This window comes from Simochromis diagramma, unplaced genomic scaffold (genome assembly GCF_900408965.1).
Source record: "Simochromis diagramma unplaced genomic scaffold, fSimDia1.1 OVJJ01000216.1, whole genome shotgun sequence".
NCBI lineage: Eukaryota > Metazoa > Chordata > Actinopteri > Cichliformes > Cichlidae > Simochromis > Simochromis diagramma.
The window spans coordinates 15,566,287-15,582,678 of NW_024386883.1; the positions used below are offsets into that span (position 1 = coordinate 15,566,287).

General features: G+C 39.7%; 1 protein-coding gene across 1 annotated transcript in view; it reads right to left on the reverse strand.

Annotated features, from left to right (window-relative positions):
- Positions 1 to 349: 349 nt before the first annotated feature.
- The window catches only part of vps37d (VPS37D subunit of ESCRT-I), a 53,669-nt gene continuing 37,626 nt past the window's right edge, over positions 350 to 16,392 (reverse strand). The window contains exon 4 of the mRNA XM_040032477.1: positions 350 to 13,829. Coding sequence (XP_039888411.1) covers positions 13,293 to 13,829 — 537 coding nt within the window. The 3' untranslated portion in view covers positions 350 to 13,292. The remainder of the gene's footprint in view (positions 13,830 to 16,392) is intronic.

Genomic DNA, 16,392 nt, shown 5'->3' on the forward strand with positions numbered 1-16,392 from the left:
AAATTAAAGCTTTTTTGTATTGCAACAGCTTTTGATAGTCATTCTGCATTAGTATTAGTATAGTATTAGCTTGAGTATAAAGGATTATTTCCCAGATTTCATGAAACATAAATGAAATGTAAAACATAAGAGGCAATGAGGACTCATCCTGATGACTCTGTATAAGATGTTCGTCACATAGTCATGTTCTCCTAAATTGATGTCTGTTTTCAACAATACATAAAGATGCCAAAAAAGCTGAGACAGCTGGCCGAACCACCAAAGAAGATCAGACCACGGCTAGGATCAGTGCCATCTTACATTACAAAGAATTCATTCAGCAATAAAGACGGTTTTTTGTTGTTTTTTTCTCTCCCAACTGTCCCAGTTCTGCCAGCAGTCTCTCCTTCATATTCTCAGGGATGTTTGAAAAGGTTCATACAACAAACTTCTGATGTTCACACTTTTCCCCAATGCCCCACAGTGTACTGATGGCAGAAGACAGAACCGACAAAACAACATCTGATAACATTCATCCACCGTTTCGGGGTGGATTGATGGACCTTGTTATGGCAGCACCGCGTCTCTGCAGGTGTTCCAACAGCAAGGCAGGCTGTTCATTTAAGACCGGCATTCGACATTTTTGTCAGTGAGGAAGTGAGAGACTTCTGAAATGGCTTTCATCCCATTTGGATTTACAGAGGCAAGTTTACTGGGCTTCATCTGCATAACAATGAGCAAAACTGCTGAAAGAGATCGACACAGTGAGTCTGAAGCAGCTGAATAGAAAAAATTAAGTAGACAGAGATGAGAGAGCTGAGTGGAAGGTGCAGAAGCTTTTGTTAATCTGGTAGAGGCCTGATTCGTTTATAACGACACACTTTATCCCTCAGTGCCATGGAGATGGAATAATTACACAAAAGCACTGCTTTCCTTGGTTACTGTTGCTATGTTTGTGTAGTTTTTATTTAGAGGATGTTGTTTTAAAGTTCTGGTCACAGAACTTTGAAGTTCTAGAACTTCTGAGACCTACATAAGGCTTTAAGACCAGACCTGGGTATTGTACGGCTACATCCTGCCCTTTGGTTGTCCCTGACACTGAATCTGACTTTAATGCACTTGTTCAAGGCCAAATAGGCTACATTTCTCTAACCGAACAAGAAAAAAAGAAGTGAAGACCTGCAGAAGCAATTAAACTACAGACAAAATAGTAACAGCACTTGTATAAAGTTAAAAGTCTATTAAAATTTGCAAAACGTGGACAATTTTTTTGCAATTGTTGATTAAATAGTGATAAAATTTTGGCATTTTTAACAATAGCTGTTTCACATTTTCATCATTGCCTAATTGTAACATTTATTCTTACCAGTCTCATCTCATTGGCGCCGTCCTCCACAACAGTCTCAGTTCCTACAAACTTAGGAAGTCATGCAAATACATTCAAATATAACCTGTAAAATCACAAAGTTATGTAACACAAAATGCTAATGTTATCAGTGGGCTGTTAGCTTGTTAGCATCAGCTTAACATACATTTGGCTAACTGTTGCTGGAGTTCTTATGCAAGTTGGAGGGTGGATTTAAAAATGTAATTAGGAGGTTAAGTAATTTCATTATATATTTTCTCATTAATCTTTGGTTTTTTAAATGATGTATAAGAATTAAGAACATGCAGCTGTTCCCAAGAGTACTTTGATGCCTAATTATTTTTGATAGGTCATATTTATACAGTAGGAGGCGGGGCTTAACTGACATCAGACTAGTAAGAAAAAAATGCATTGAGAAAGCAGTGAGGTTATAAAAACTTTATATAGGGATTTTCTCAGGAAAATGACATGAAAATTTAATACCAGAATGTAGCCTTTGAAAAAGTGGGAGGTCAATGTTGAGCTCTATGGAAATCTATGGCAAAACCTTTTAAAATAACTTTTTCTTTTCTATTCATTTGATAAATTATGGTTTTATTTAGTGTGTGGGTCGTTATTTTAGTAGTTAACACATGCACCTAATATTTTGAGAGTACGGTAGTGATGTTATTTATATGAATTATCACAAATTTACATTCAAGACTGGCTACAATGTGCAGATGTGACCCATTTTTCTACAACCATAAGTAATGCTCGCTTTATTCATCTTTTATCCTGATTTATTTCTTTTAAAATTTGCATTTTTTTTTCTAATTATGCTATAATTTGCTGTGATGCAAAACAATAGATCCAATATTCCACCATCAATCTGGATTCTGTTAGCACAAAAGAATTCAATGTTCTGACTGTAGTCAATGAAGCACAACAAAAGAAATTCAAGAAACTGTAATTAAACAGTAATAAAGTGAAGGACAGATTCACTCCGAATGTTAAATGTATTTTATTGTCAACTCCTCTGGATTCATGTGGGAAGCAAATGGAATTCATTTCACATGTAAACATGTTGTTTAAGGTCACTTGGATGTTGGAGTGTTGGCAGGAAACACACTGTAGCAACAAGAGATGTCATCCCACTGAAATTCTTCAATAGTATGTCAGCACGATCGTATTAGTAGATTTCTTATGTAAAGCTCGGCATGCACAAGAACTTTCCCAGCAGCCTTTATTTCACTGGATGAAATGAAAAAAACTGGGTCGGAGAAAAAAATATGGATGGCTGAGCCTTTACTAAAGAACATTTAGTTATTTAATTATGTTTAAAACAACAGAAGCCTCATAATTAAACTGTTTAAGTCAAGATGACCCACATTTGGACAGTCACGATACTGATTTGATAAAAAGGCTCAGTATTCTTGTTAAACTCAGAAATCTGATTTCCAACCATGTTTGTAAGCTTTTTAAAAAAAGAATTAATGAAAGAGTTGACTTCTGTATTAATTTCTGTTGTAGACATAGATGTATTTCCACTGATTGAGAGACTCTCATATGGTCAGTAAATACAGCTCATAAACAGTAAAGAGACCAGGAAGCCCCATCATCTGATGCTTTTGAACTGTGGGAGGAAACAGAATGAGCAACTTGCACTCCGACACCTTAGTCAGTCTACTCGCTATGTGATCAGTGCCAACCACTGAGCAAGTGTGCTTCCTTTTAATTAACTATTTAAGAACTAATTAATTAGTGAAGCTGATGGAGCTGCCTTTCATTTAGGACCTATTTCTGCGTTTTAATTACAGCTGCGATTTAATTTCGCCACCTTCAGTTTCCAACAAAACTGAGAGCAGAGCTACATGTTCATAATTTGAAACTATCTGTTGGCTCTCCTGAAAAACATTGTCAGTGAAGTTTTTATTTCATCACCTATGACTATGGAGGGCCAGGAGAGTCACGCCTAATCCTCCACACAGGCCCTTTTGTTTGTAAAATAAAAGAATATACTATGAAATTAATCAATTTCCTGGGAAGCTTTTTTTTTTCTTTTTTTTTTTGAAATTCCTATACAATAAATTTGGATTGGTACTGAAATATGCCACAAGGACGGACAAATTGGACATCCTTGTGGCATCTGGATTATTGGCATTGTCAGCATGGCTTACAGCACCTTTAATCTCTTTTAAAATAAATAAAAGCAGCTGCAAAAAGGGGGACCCCAGCAGCTTTAGTAACACATCACAGACAAACAGTCTTTACCTACTCAACCTGTTATCTAAACTCCACATCAGATTTTTCCACAATCTTGCCAATCAAAGGCAGTGGCATTTCATCAGGGCAAGCAAAACAGGCCCTGCTTGCCCTTCCATAAAGCTGCTATTTGCATCGTCGTTTGTATTACTGTCATCTTGTAGCTATTGTCCATGGAAGCCCAGACAGTGGGGATGGAGTGTGTGTGTGTTTTGTGTGCATATAGACCAAAACCTTTTATTCTGCAAATTCTTTATTTGGACGCAGCCTCAAGTGGCCATAAAAGGAACTGCAGTGTTTAATACTTTGCGGTGGATTCATTTTTCAGCCCGTGATTGGCACACTGCTGGAATGAATGGCAGCGTAGGTTATCTACATTTATCAATTACTTGTTCATCATAACACTGCTAAAAGGCAGACACTTTCCAAGGTAACCATGGTTACCATGCTCACCATGTTATTCCACTGTTTCAGTATGCAAACACAAAGCTAAAGCCATGGGAAACATCCACTTTTTGTCTGCATTTAAACTTGATGGTGGTGCTACATGAAAGTTAGGAGATCAAAAGGGGAATTGAATCTCTAAACCAGGAGAAAACTTCATAGTGAACCTCGTGAAGCAGTCAGGGACCGCTAAAATTCAGGATTTCACTTCAGGGGACTTGAATTTATGTATAACTATTAGCGCCCCCCCTGCAAGTCATCAACCTAATTATTTCAGTCTGGACCAAAAATGCTGGATCAGCCAGCAAACATACCGATCCCCAGAGTGAGAGTGGCTAATGTGCTAAAAATACTGATTAAACAAAGTTTAAATATGACCTAAGTGACACACTCTCCAAAAAAAGATGCAGGAGTCATGAGTGGAGCAGCTGCTTCTGCTTTAGAAGCTGTCCTCGAGGGCTGGTGTGCTAAATCCAGATGTCACAACTGCAGTGAAGAGATTGTGATATCTCAGTGTCAGGGGGAGGAAAATGATGCACAGAGCTTTTATGCTATCATTCCTAAAATTATGCCTTCACCAAACAAATTCAACAGGGATGTTGCTCACTGTGTTTCAGCAAATCAGATGTGCAGACAGCCTCTCTCAGTCGACCAGCTGTACTGCCAGCAAAAATATTCATCACATACATGTTTCAGCAGCTCCTCAACTGAACAGAGAGGCTGTGTATGGCCTAATGTATTTGATGTAAATAATTTATGACTTTCCTCAGCTTTGCCATAAAGAATGATTTAAAAGAGAACTATAATGCATCATTGTTTGGTTTGAGGCATTAGTTTATTAGTTTTTTTGCCCGGCAGTTAACAGAAAGATTTATGAATGCCCATATTTCCTCTCCCAGGTGGACCAGTGATATAAACCAGTGACCTTTCAGTCACACACCTGCTGGCACTAAGATAGGTGCCTTTATTCTTCTGAACTAATGGGGAGCAGAGTCTCTCATTTTATAGATTGCCTTCCCTGCAAAGGAATTAGGCTTAGATCTTCATGGTCATCAGGGCGAGATTGAAACTGCTCAGTGAGGTGAATTTAGTTTTAAAATAAAACTTAAAAATTTAGTAGCTGTTTGATTTGGAGACACTTAACAACAGCTTCTGCAAATGCAGGCGGTTAAAGCTTTTCTGAGTCAATTATCCAGGTCCTATAATACATCCATGTGCTCCCTCTGGAGGACTTCACCCAGGAACACAATGGGTTCATATGTGGTTTTGGCTTATCACACTGGAACAGTTTCAAAAGCAAAATGTTTAGTCTAACAGGTCCCTGTATGTTGTTTTTGCATCCAACTTCCTTCCTGCCTCAGCTGCTCTGCTCAGTATGACGTTATTTCCGTAAAAAAACAACAGACTGAGTCGCTAAAACGAGGGCTGAAGGTACAGCTGCTTCTGAAAGATGGTGTGGTGCATTTGGTGGAACTTTAAACTTTACGGGCAGTTTGAATGTTTTTGCAGACCTTGTAAATTTTTGTAACCTGGTGTCGAAAAAGCACCGAGTGGGAGGTCGTTGCAACTGATGGAAAGATCAGACTTTGAAAAGTTTTCTGGGTTATGAAACCTGTTGTTTAGAAAAAGATATTTTAATGAGTCGCACAGGTATTAATAGTTATTCTGCTGTGTGACCAACACACCGCAGCTTTGGTTAGCAGAATCAGCTCTGAGCCTAGTTTAATCCCAGGATACAAGCATTTCTTCTGAGACCATCCTCCTCCATTGTACTACAAATTAAGGTGTAGATGTATTATCATCAACCAAAGTGGGTGCCTCAAATCTGCCTTCTTTTTAATGGCCACAAAGGGGGGACTCCTCTGGTTGCACAAAGACTGGTCCTGTATATATCTTTTGGGAAAACAGCCCTCAGCTCTAATCTCGCTCATTTTAGGTCAAAATAATTAAAACATTAAGCACATTTTATAAAATTTCAGACATGCCTTGGTTTGAAAACTCCAATATGGCGACAGCAAAATTGCTTGGATTAACCGATGGGTAATACCACCATAGCTATGTTCATTTTTTTATACTGTTCATTATGGTGATGTTAAGTGGCTATGTCAATACATACATCTAAGATGAACACGTGTGGAATCCACTATCCTGGTATCTTACAAACCAGGTGCTTTTTAACCTGAACTATTACCTTGTACTGTTCTAAAACAGGATGTTTTGGTACCAAACCCTTAAGAGAGAGAAAGTGAAACCTGATGTTTATATGGCATTTCAAACTAACTGTTTAGCGGGAGAATTGTTCTTTTCACTTACAAACAGTTTGGCTTTTATTACCTCAGGACCCTTCAACTGTGGCCACGTGTGGGGTTCTGACCTACATGTTGGGAACCACTGTCGCTCTACTACTTCCCAGTTGGGTTTTTGTTTCGTTTATTTTTAGTCATTTTTTTGAATGTTTTTCCCGTTTCCTCTGTGCAGCTCTGAGGTATACTTGACTTCTCCTGTGTGCTTGTAACCTACTTAACTTTCTGTGAAAAACTCAAAGTAAGTACTCACTTCCAACTGTAAGAAAGAGTCTGGATTTCAAGTTTCCGCATCCATGCAAGAAACTTCTGTTTAACATAACGTTGAAACGTCACAGCTCCATCCATCACGCAGGGGACTGAAACGTTTCCATCTTTGACAAGCTGCTGCGACTTGAAAGCTTCCAGAGAGGCTGGAAAATATAAAATTGTGTCTTTAGATCGTTCAGCTCAATTATTTTGGGTTGGAAAGTAGCTGTCACAGCAAATTAAAGCCATGTGGTGTGCTGCACAAAACCTGCTCTGGAGATTTTACGAAGCAAGCTCTGACTCAAATGACAAAACGTATTTACAGAAATGGCACAGCTTTTCTCCCAGACTCGGGACTTTTAATGGCATGTTGCCCTTTAACATGAATATAATGATTCACTATCTGAATCATCATCTGTTTCCCTGCTGTGGGAGTTGACATGCTTTGTTGTGTATTCCCACAGTTTAAATATGAGGCTTCTGCTGTCATTTTATTTTGAAAAGTAAAAGACCCTCAGAAATCACTCAAAGGAAGAAGTTTTTTTTAAAGCACACTCTTATTGTTTCTCCTCAGTAAGGTGACATTTACAGCTTTCAGCTCTTTGAGTGCTTCTGACAGCCACGTGGATCCAGTCACACATACTGTACGGTACCATAAGCTGATGCAGGCATGTAAATGACTCAACTTGGATATTATTAGCTCATCTTCACTCACTGTGGCGCTGATCAGCTTTGACGTCACTCATAATCATCTGGTGCGAGCGCCTGCAGCCACAGCTCCTCCACCGCGGATGCTGCGATGCAAATCATCTGAAATGTTTTGAGGCCGTTTGGCTCATAATTTAAATTATAAAGAGACATTCATTTATCTGTTTTATTACTCTCTTTTTTTGTTGTTTTTTTTGGGAAAGGCTGCTGGGATGAGTCCGAGTTAGAAAAGAGACACACAATAACCAAACAAACAAAAAGCACGGGCTCAGAAACAACAAAACAAGCACTTTACATCGTTTTTGAGGATTCTCCAAACACATTAAGCAGCCAGTCTTACACAAATCATCAGCATGAATAAAATCCCAGTGAATTTGGAGGGTTGAGGGGATTCAGACAGAGAGGGGGAAAAAAAAAAAAAAAAAAAAGGGGGGGGCTCTAAGCCTCTGAAGCCCCAGAATCTTACTGCAACTATGGGATGTGCTTGGAGGTGATTTGGTATCGTTGCTCTGGTTATGGATGGGGGGAGGGATCTGGTAAAGCAGTGGTTCTCAAACTTTTTATGGCATGCCCATCTTAAAAATGCCCACGGCCCCATGTCACAAGCTACAGCGGACAACTTCAAATGTTTGAGTTTTTCACCCTTTAAAAGTGAAAAATATTAATTGTTGGTGTTTTGTATTATGTAATTTGTCGGTAGAATCACACTGGGGAAAAAAAAATTAAAGGTGAAAGTCTACAGAAATGTAAAAAAACCAAAAAACAAAACAAAAAATGTGAAAGTTTGTATTCTGAAACAACAGAAAACATGAAAAACTGCAATTAGAAACAAAAATATAAGAAATCTCCCCCCAACCAAAATTATGTGTGTCCAGAAACTCAAGTAGAAATCTGAATATCAGAATAAACTCTATACTACTATACTTCTATTTTCTCTACAAAAATCATCCTGATTTAGTTTCATTCCATACGTCCCCTCTGGACATCCACGCCCCACAGCTTGAGAACCACTGCCGTAGAAAGGGGCAACATGAGGTCCATGGCTTCAAGCTCGGCGTCACCTTGGGTCCATCTGTGCTACAGCTCAACAAGCAGCACCACTTTGCCCCGCCCCCCAAAAAAGACCCTGAGTGGACACACAACTGCATGTTTGTTGAAGCCAGCGCCCAGTTACATCAGCAGTTTATGCTCAGATGTTTTTCAGATGTTAATTTTCTGTAAATGTTGCAGCTAAAGGAAGGTTTCAACGATTCAGGCTTTTTCCATATTCTTAGTTCTGCAGGAGAAACCGCAGAGAGGGATTAAACCATCTCCTTTACACTGATCATAGAGACATTTGATTAATATCTCAACTCGAAACGAAAGCATATCAGCATATTAAAAAAAAGTTTCTAATTATTAAGGAATTTGTGATTTATTATTTTTATTTGTGCACATTAACAGGATACTTTGTCATTTAAGTTGGTGTGGCCCAAGGCATGAAGTCACATGTGGAAAAAAATAAAAAAAAAAAAAATAGAAGTAATGGAAAGACGAGGTGCGATTCATCCAGTCAACAATCAAAACAGAATCCTGGTTTTAGGTGGGTCCATCTTTTAAATATTTAGGTTTTTCTGTTTTCAGATCGTTCTGGATGTTTGAACACCTGAACACAGACTTTAAAATAAAAATCTGAGTTATTCCCACGATTTTTATCTTTCAACAACAACAACAACAACAAAATAAGACCCATGAACATGTGAGATTAAAACAGAGTGACTGCTCGTGTTCTTCTCCGACTTCTCGTCTGTTGTATTTACTTTATTGTTTTCCCAACAATAAATAAAAACACAAACAGCATAAAAAACAAACAAACACAGACACGTGGAAACAACAAACAGACACACATTAGTTCATAAAAGGCAAACATTAAAATGAAAAGGCGGGTTCATTTAGATCAGATGTAATGCGCCATCTGCAAGTTGCCTTTTAATAGCAGGAATACAAAAGCAAACCTTTTAAACCATTAAAAAAAAAAAATACTAAGATCTCAGGATACAAAAGGTGTTTGCACTCTTAAATCAATGACTGGTATTTTTTACCCAGACATTTTGAGTCTAATGGTGTGTTCAGAGTAAGTGCAAAGCGAGGTTTTGCCTCATGAATGAAGTCACTTTAGCACGTTTTATTATTTTTTTTTATGTGGACAATGTGGCCACTAGCAGCAAGCAAGACAACTACTTTTATCCAGACTGCAGCAGATACAGATCCCTCCCTTTTTTCTGTATATATAAAAGAGAATCTCCAGATGCTCACAAACGATTAGATTTTCCTCCTTTTCTGATCACTTGTGGCATCAGGAGAACACATGGGAGGGGTCGAACGAATAGGGTTAAAATTTGCTTTAATGGACAGCGTTTAAGATTACGGTCCTCATCTTTGAGGGTTAAAGTACCGCAGAACTGACGCTGGCTCACTTGTTTACACTTTCGCCATCATAAAGATCTGCTAAGTTTTAAGGGGCCTTCAAACAGGAAGGGCTGCTTGCAAGGGTGTGGTCCAGGCTCCGGTTGCATGTACCACCTCCTCATGTCAACCAACAGTATCCTTTACTCTTATTGGTACTTGCTTCAATTTGCCTTGACTGCAAAGCCTAGAAAAGCTTTGATCTGGTATCTCTAAGTTTAAGTGGCTTTCTATGATTTCTGGTCGCAGTGACGTTGCTGCTAGTCGCTTCCTGGGTGGACGCCCCTCGAGAACCAGCGGGCAAATCCTGTTGTACAGCAAGGGTGGCGACGCTTACACATCTGGTTGATTAATCGCTCGCATGCCCGTTACAAACATACAAGAACGCATTTTCACCTCTCTGAGCGCTACAGGGTGCAAACTTTGCTTTGCGTTTACCCCAAACACACCACAACATTCCTGCTTCTCTGTAGTGAGATAAAACCGTTTTCAGATCTCAGGAGTCGACTTTTTTGAACTGAATGCTAGCGGACAGAAATGATGTGCAAAAAAACAAAAAATAAATGTAAAAGATGTAAAAAAAACAAACAAAAACAAAACACACAACCTTTAACCCTTCAAGCAACCAAGCTCTTAACTACATGGGAACACATTTTGTACGGCTCTGTCCAAGTTTGTGTGGTTTTCTTGACCTGTGATGAAATTTTCTAATAATTAATAATAATTATGGTTTTAAATCACTTTTATCCACTTACAAAAATGCAAGTTACTAGTAGTAGCCACAACAAAAAGAGAGGAAGAAAAAAATGTGGAGATTAAAAGTGAAAAATTCTAACAAATAACATTAAAAAACAAAACTCTACATCATCTTTGCAGCACCAGTTCCAATAAAGAACAATGAAAAGTTGCAGAAGTAGATGGACGAACTTGTTTTCCCACACATGTATAAATACACAGGACTCGGTCACTTGAAGGTTAAAGAACTCAGAGCCTTGGAATCCATTCACACTTCTAGTGCAAAGTGTATATAACAACTCTTCCCATACTGTGATGCGCTGCATGTAACTGGGCGCCGGGCTGTAAAAAGGCATTTTCATGTACTTCGTCAGGCTTTAGTAAGCACGTACTTATGAGTTATTCATCAGCGAAATGTATGTTGAAGAGCAGAGTCATTACAACTACAATGCAAAGCTTTTCCCTCCTTTAAAAATGATGCAAAATGGCGTGATGAGAAAATGAAGAAGGAAACCTCCTCTCATTTTACTGAGGGCTCGCATTCTCATAGAGATCAAGTCTGCCTCACTCTGCAGCTCAGTTTGACGGAGAGAGAGGGAAAAAAAACAAAAAACAACAACAACAACAAAAATGAAAACAGCGGGCTGCTTTGAAAAGGAGAAGCAGCTCCTCATTTAGCACGGTAAACAAGAAGCTTTGAAGTCAGCCATTTAAAATAGGATTTACATGAATAAATAAATCGCTCACTGATGTGAGGCAGAAGGCTTTGGGTAATCGTCTGTGATTCTAACACACATGACACTGCAAATAACACCGCGAGGTTCAAGTCTGGGAATTATTAATAAATACCACCTGCTCCGGTCTGCGCTGCGCCTTTGTTCAAACTTTGCTCGGCGGTCGCGAAGAATGAAAGTCGCTTTATTCGATGAGGCGACGGATGACGTGAGTTTATATTAAACGCCACTTTATTGATGTCATCGTTCACGTCGGTGACGGAGCGTCTCCGTCTGTCCTCGGCTGTACAAATTAACGACGACATACTCGTCCGTCTCGCCCGGCTTGTAGATTTGCGTCGCAACTCTGTGCTTCACCTCGATCTCTTTGAAATATATTAAAATAACAGTTAAAACTCTCACTAGGGACGGGGTTGGATAGCGTTTCAAGTGTCAGATCTCCAGTAACGAAAAGCTGCTGTTTTTAGTGGCAGCTTGATTAAATAAACATGAGCCGAGCAGCATAAAGTATGAAATATTAATTAAATGTATGTGACACATTTAATTAAAAGCTGCAGGCTACTGTACTTCACCAGCGACTCTAAAACGCTCGGGGTGATTTAACGAGGCAAAAAACAGCACCGACTCCACGCTGGAGCGTTGCAGAGGTGAGAGAACGGCCTGTCGTATAAATATGTTTGTTTATAAGCGAAATTCACGAGTGGCCCGGATCACTGGGGATAAAAACACTCATCTGAGCTGAACTTGAACAAGTCTGGCAGGTAAATACGAGACTATAACAACATGATGCTAACACAGCTTTCATGAAACTGTACTGCCTGTATGTCTGTGTAGTTTTACTGGTGTTGTTTGCAAGCTTCAGCCCGAATCAGAGTTTAAAATATCGAATATCACACTTTAACTGGTGCCCGTGTTCTTCCTGCAGGTCTCTATCCACGATCGCCCTCTGCTCTGCTGCTGGCTCTATTTTTCAGACATTTCTTTTACAGAAAGTTGAAAAGACGACATAATTTGCAGGCCAAGCAGGAAGTTCATGTCGCCGTATGTGCCTCAACAACCAAAAACGCCAGAAAAATAAGATTTGCAACAGAGAAAAGCTCATGTTTTATTGAGCAACATAATCTTAGGCTATAAAAGATTTAACACCACACTATCACCGTTAAAGCTCGCTGGGTGTTTGGTGCCCTTCCACAGAATCCACGAGTGGACTATTCACTGGCATCTTTTATGTTGTGGAACAAAACGTGGAAAAAGTGTAAAGTTCACGTAAAACACGCGCCTTAATTTGAGCTATGAAGAACCGGAAGTGCAAACTCATTTCCAGGTTTAAGACTCGTTCCTGCGGCTGTGAAGGGGAGAAGCACCTATCATCCACCTTTCAACACAGCTGTGTTGATGGCGCAGTGTTAATTTTTATAATTGTTTTAGTCTCTCCGATTTCAATCTAACGATTTCTTGCAAACTTTTGCAGTTGCTCAAGTGACTTGGGTAGATCTCCAAGTCGTCAGGGCCTGTGAAAATTTTTATCCCAGCAGGTGGGAGAAAAACAAATATACCACCTAACACGCTTAAAAAAAACCCAGAAAACAAATTATTGTTAGTTTTTTCTTTAAAACAGAGTTAGGCTACTTATGTCTCACAGGGTTAGAAAGTTTGGCACAAAAAAAAATCAAAGTACGAGAAGTTTTGGATAAGAACCTGAAAATGTTTGAGTGTGAAGCTAAAACTTTGAACAAACGCCGAAGTTTTCATTTCAGCCCCCATCAAATCAAGTTTTCCTCCAGCTGAATCTGCAGCCGGCTCCTCTTTCTGCTTTTGTTGTTCTTTAATAAAAAAAGGCTTAATGAGAGATTTGTTTACCAGCTATCACAGCCCATCCCCTAGCCCCCCCTGCCTCGCTCCCTCTGCTCGCCTTCCCTCGATGTGTTACGTTTGAGTGTCATGGATGGAGAACAGAAACGGACGTCTGCAGCGCTGCCCGTCTCTCGATCAGTCTTTGCTTACATGATTGTGACAGCCACCGTTTGCTTCCAACGTCTCGGAAGACCTCTCGGCTTTTCATCCTCCCCTTGCTCCTCCTCCTCCGGCTTATCGGTACGGCGGTTCGGGCTGTTGAGGGTTCGGCCTGTAAAGCTGCTGCACTCGCACGGGCCGCCCGTTAGCCGGCCAGCCTCCCGATAGCTGTCCGATAACCCTGAGGCCCACCGCGTGGCCGTGTCCTGGAAGTGGGGCGCTGGGGCTGAGGATGTGGGTCTGTCCCAGCTGGGGCTCAGCGGTGGGGGCGCTACTTTGAAGGCATGGCGCCGAGGCGGGCGGGGAAACAGGGTAATGAGGGAGTAGAATGGCAGGCGTGAGGCCATAGCGCACTTGGAACACTCTAAGAGGTCCCTGCGCTAAAAAGCCGTTCGGCCGCTGAGGCTCCTGCAGCTTTTCCGAGTCCTTTACCTCCGGGGCTTTGCACTCCTCCGCTCTCTTGGTTTTCCCCTGCTGCTTCCCGGCCTGAGCGAGCTCTTGCATCTTCTCTGCCTGAGCCCTGCGGATGTGATACGTCTTCCTGGAGCTTTGGAAGGAGTCCAAGAACTCGTCCAGGCTTACGTTTCCCCCCATGAACTTCTCCAGGAGCTCCTGTGAAGCAGGGTAGACAAATAAAGCGGCATCAGCAGACAGGACGTCACACTAAGCAGAGCGGGACTCGTTCAAACAAGCTCAATCTGATCAGGGATGTTTACCGGTGAACTTTGTCCGACACAATATTTCACTGCAACTAAATTTAATACTACTACACATGTCCTACAACTATTACTTCTGGCAAAGCTTCAAAGACTCTGTGTGTGTTCTCAGCACCATGCAAGCATCGTCTGGCTGAACCGAGCACTGACAATAGAAGTTTTATTTATGGAGTAATCACTGAATTAATCACAGTCAGGTTTTGTTTTTTTTTGTTTGTTTTTTTTTACACATACCGGAAACCAAAACTCAGATTTATTCCACAATACTTCCGTAGCTTCTTTAGAGTTCACCAAATTAAGTTTAAAACTTAATGATTAAAAGCAAGCTTACCCACTTTCTTTGCAAGCCTGGAGTTACTCCCGTTTGGTTTCCACACACCCACACACACACAGAATTAACTGACTCAAATCTTTGCTAAAATTGACACTTCCTCCTTTCAAGTTGTTGAGCTCATTCGGCTGTGCAGCTGACAGTGTTTGATGTGCAAACTGAAAGCGTGCGCACACAATCCACTGTCAAACCACGCTCGATTGTTTGTAGGTGTTTATTGTCTCCTGAGAGCACAAAAAAAAAAAAAAAAAAAAAAAAAATCACACAAAGCAGACGCCACTGTCTAAGAAAAGCTAGAGAAAATATTCGACTTTCGTGAGTGTAATCTAGGACATAATACGTTTTTCAGGTGCTTAAAGATGTTCAGATACCTCTGGTACGCCGTCCTGCTCCATGCAGCTTTGAGCGTTTAAAGTTGATGTAAATACGGATACTGTACATTTGTTAGACTTCTCTGTCACACACGCACACGCCCTTTAACTGCATTTTCATAGAAGCGGTATAAAGGTGGAGGTCATTTCCATGGTCACGTATACAAATAATCAGGTTCTAAATGGGATTTTAATTAAACACGTCCATGGCAAAAGCTACAAATGAGCAGTGAGGAGTGTGGTCAGATGATAGTGAAGATCAGTGTGATCAGTGTGAAACTAGAGTTAAACTCACAGCTTGGTGAGGACTGAACAGTGAACTTCTGTTTTCAGGGACTGATTACTAATTTTTGGCTACATGTCTTTATTCTTTGACTCTACGAGAGTGGCTCGGTATGATCCAAAGATCAAAATAATCCTTGTGTATCTTACACAGCTCCTCATAAATCCCCTGTTTTCTTTTAATTGGCTTTAAAACCGTGAACGAATTAACAAACAAACAAACAACAAACAACAAAAAAAAACAACCTGGAATTAAATAATAATAGAAATCGTCACATCTGAAGATCTGAATCTGGTAAATGTTTCGCTTTTTTTGCTTGAAAACTAAATTTGTTAATAAATTTGTTGCCAGATTTCGCTGTCAGGTGGCTGATGGATATTTTCAGGTCTAAATGTGTCCTCTGATGTCCCCTATAACCTGATTTCTACCACTGACCTGGTTTCTGCCACATGTGTCAAAGCACAGAGTGATGCAGAGAGCACAGGGTGACTAACTGGACATCAACCAGCAATAAAACCTTCAATAAAACCTGATTTTTGATTCAAAACCTGCAATCTTTATTATCAGGTATTTGCATGTTCTTCTTTATTTGCTGGTATGTTGTGCATTAAAAAAAATAAAAAATTGGACTAAGAAAATAAAGTAGTACAATTATGTACTGCTATGATGGTCCTGGTGTTTATAGCCTTTAATTAGCAATTTAATTGTTGTTCATATAATTATTTTATTTTATCCTTAATACTGTGATATATTTGTTGTCTAGTTCCTCTTTTATTTGTTGGTTTTGTCATACTTTAATGTTAGATATTTGTCTATCGGTTAATTTTATTTTGAAGGCTCTTTTTCTTGTCTCATATTGTCTTTACGTCCTGCTTTTGTTTCTTTCCCTCCTTTATCGATATCCTGGTTTTTCCTAAATGGTTTGCATTGACCTCCTAGGACCTGGCGTCCACATATGCGGACATCACATTTTGGGTTGTCTAGACCAAAATACAAAGTTTTGCTCTACAAGGGCCTGATATCCACCTACGAGGACATTATACTGCCACTGTTCTATCAAAATTTAAAACAAATGTCCTCATATGTGGATCTAATTTTTCTCAGAAACAAAAATCAGGTTTAAAAAAACAAAACAAAAAACAAAACAAAAAAAAACAAACAAAAAAAACAAAGGTAATTCTTTGTTTTTACATTCATGAGCCCCTAATCAGCCAAAATAGAAAAGAGACATTAAAAAACGCACGCCATGAAAGAGTTCGGGTCTTAGGAGGTTAAGAATGGGAAGAAGTGGAGTCACCAGTGAACTGATGGACAGATGAGGCTGATGTTATTCTAATTAACTCTAACTTTAAACTTTTCAAGATTTAAATGTTCAATTTGAAAGTGACCAAACTGAATAATTTCATTTTTTGATCACTATATTGTCATGCTCTGTAGTACGCCATGGCTGACAAGCCTAAAGTAGCAGAATAAA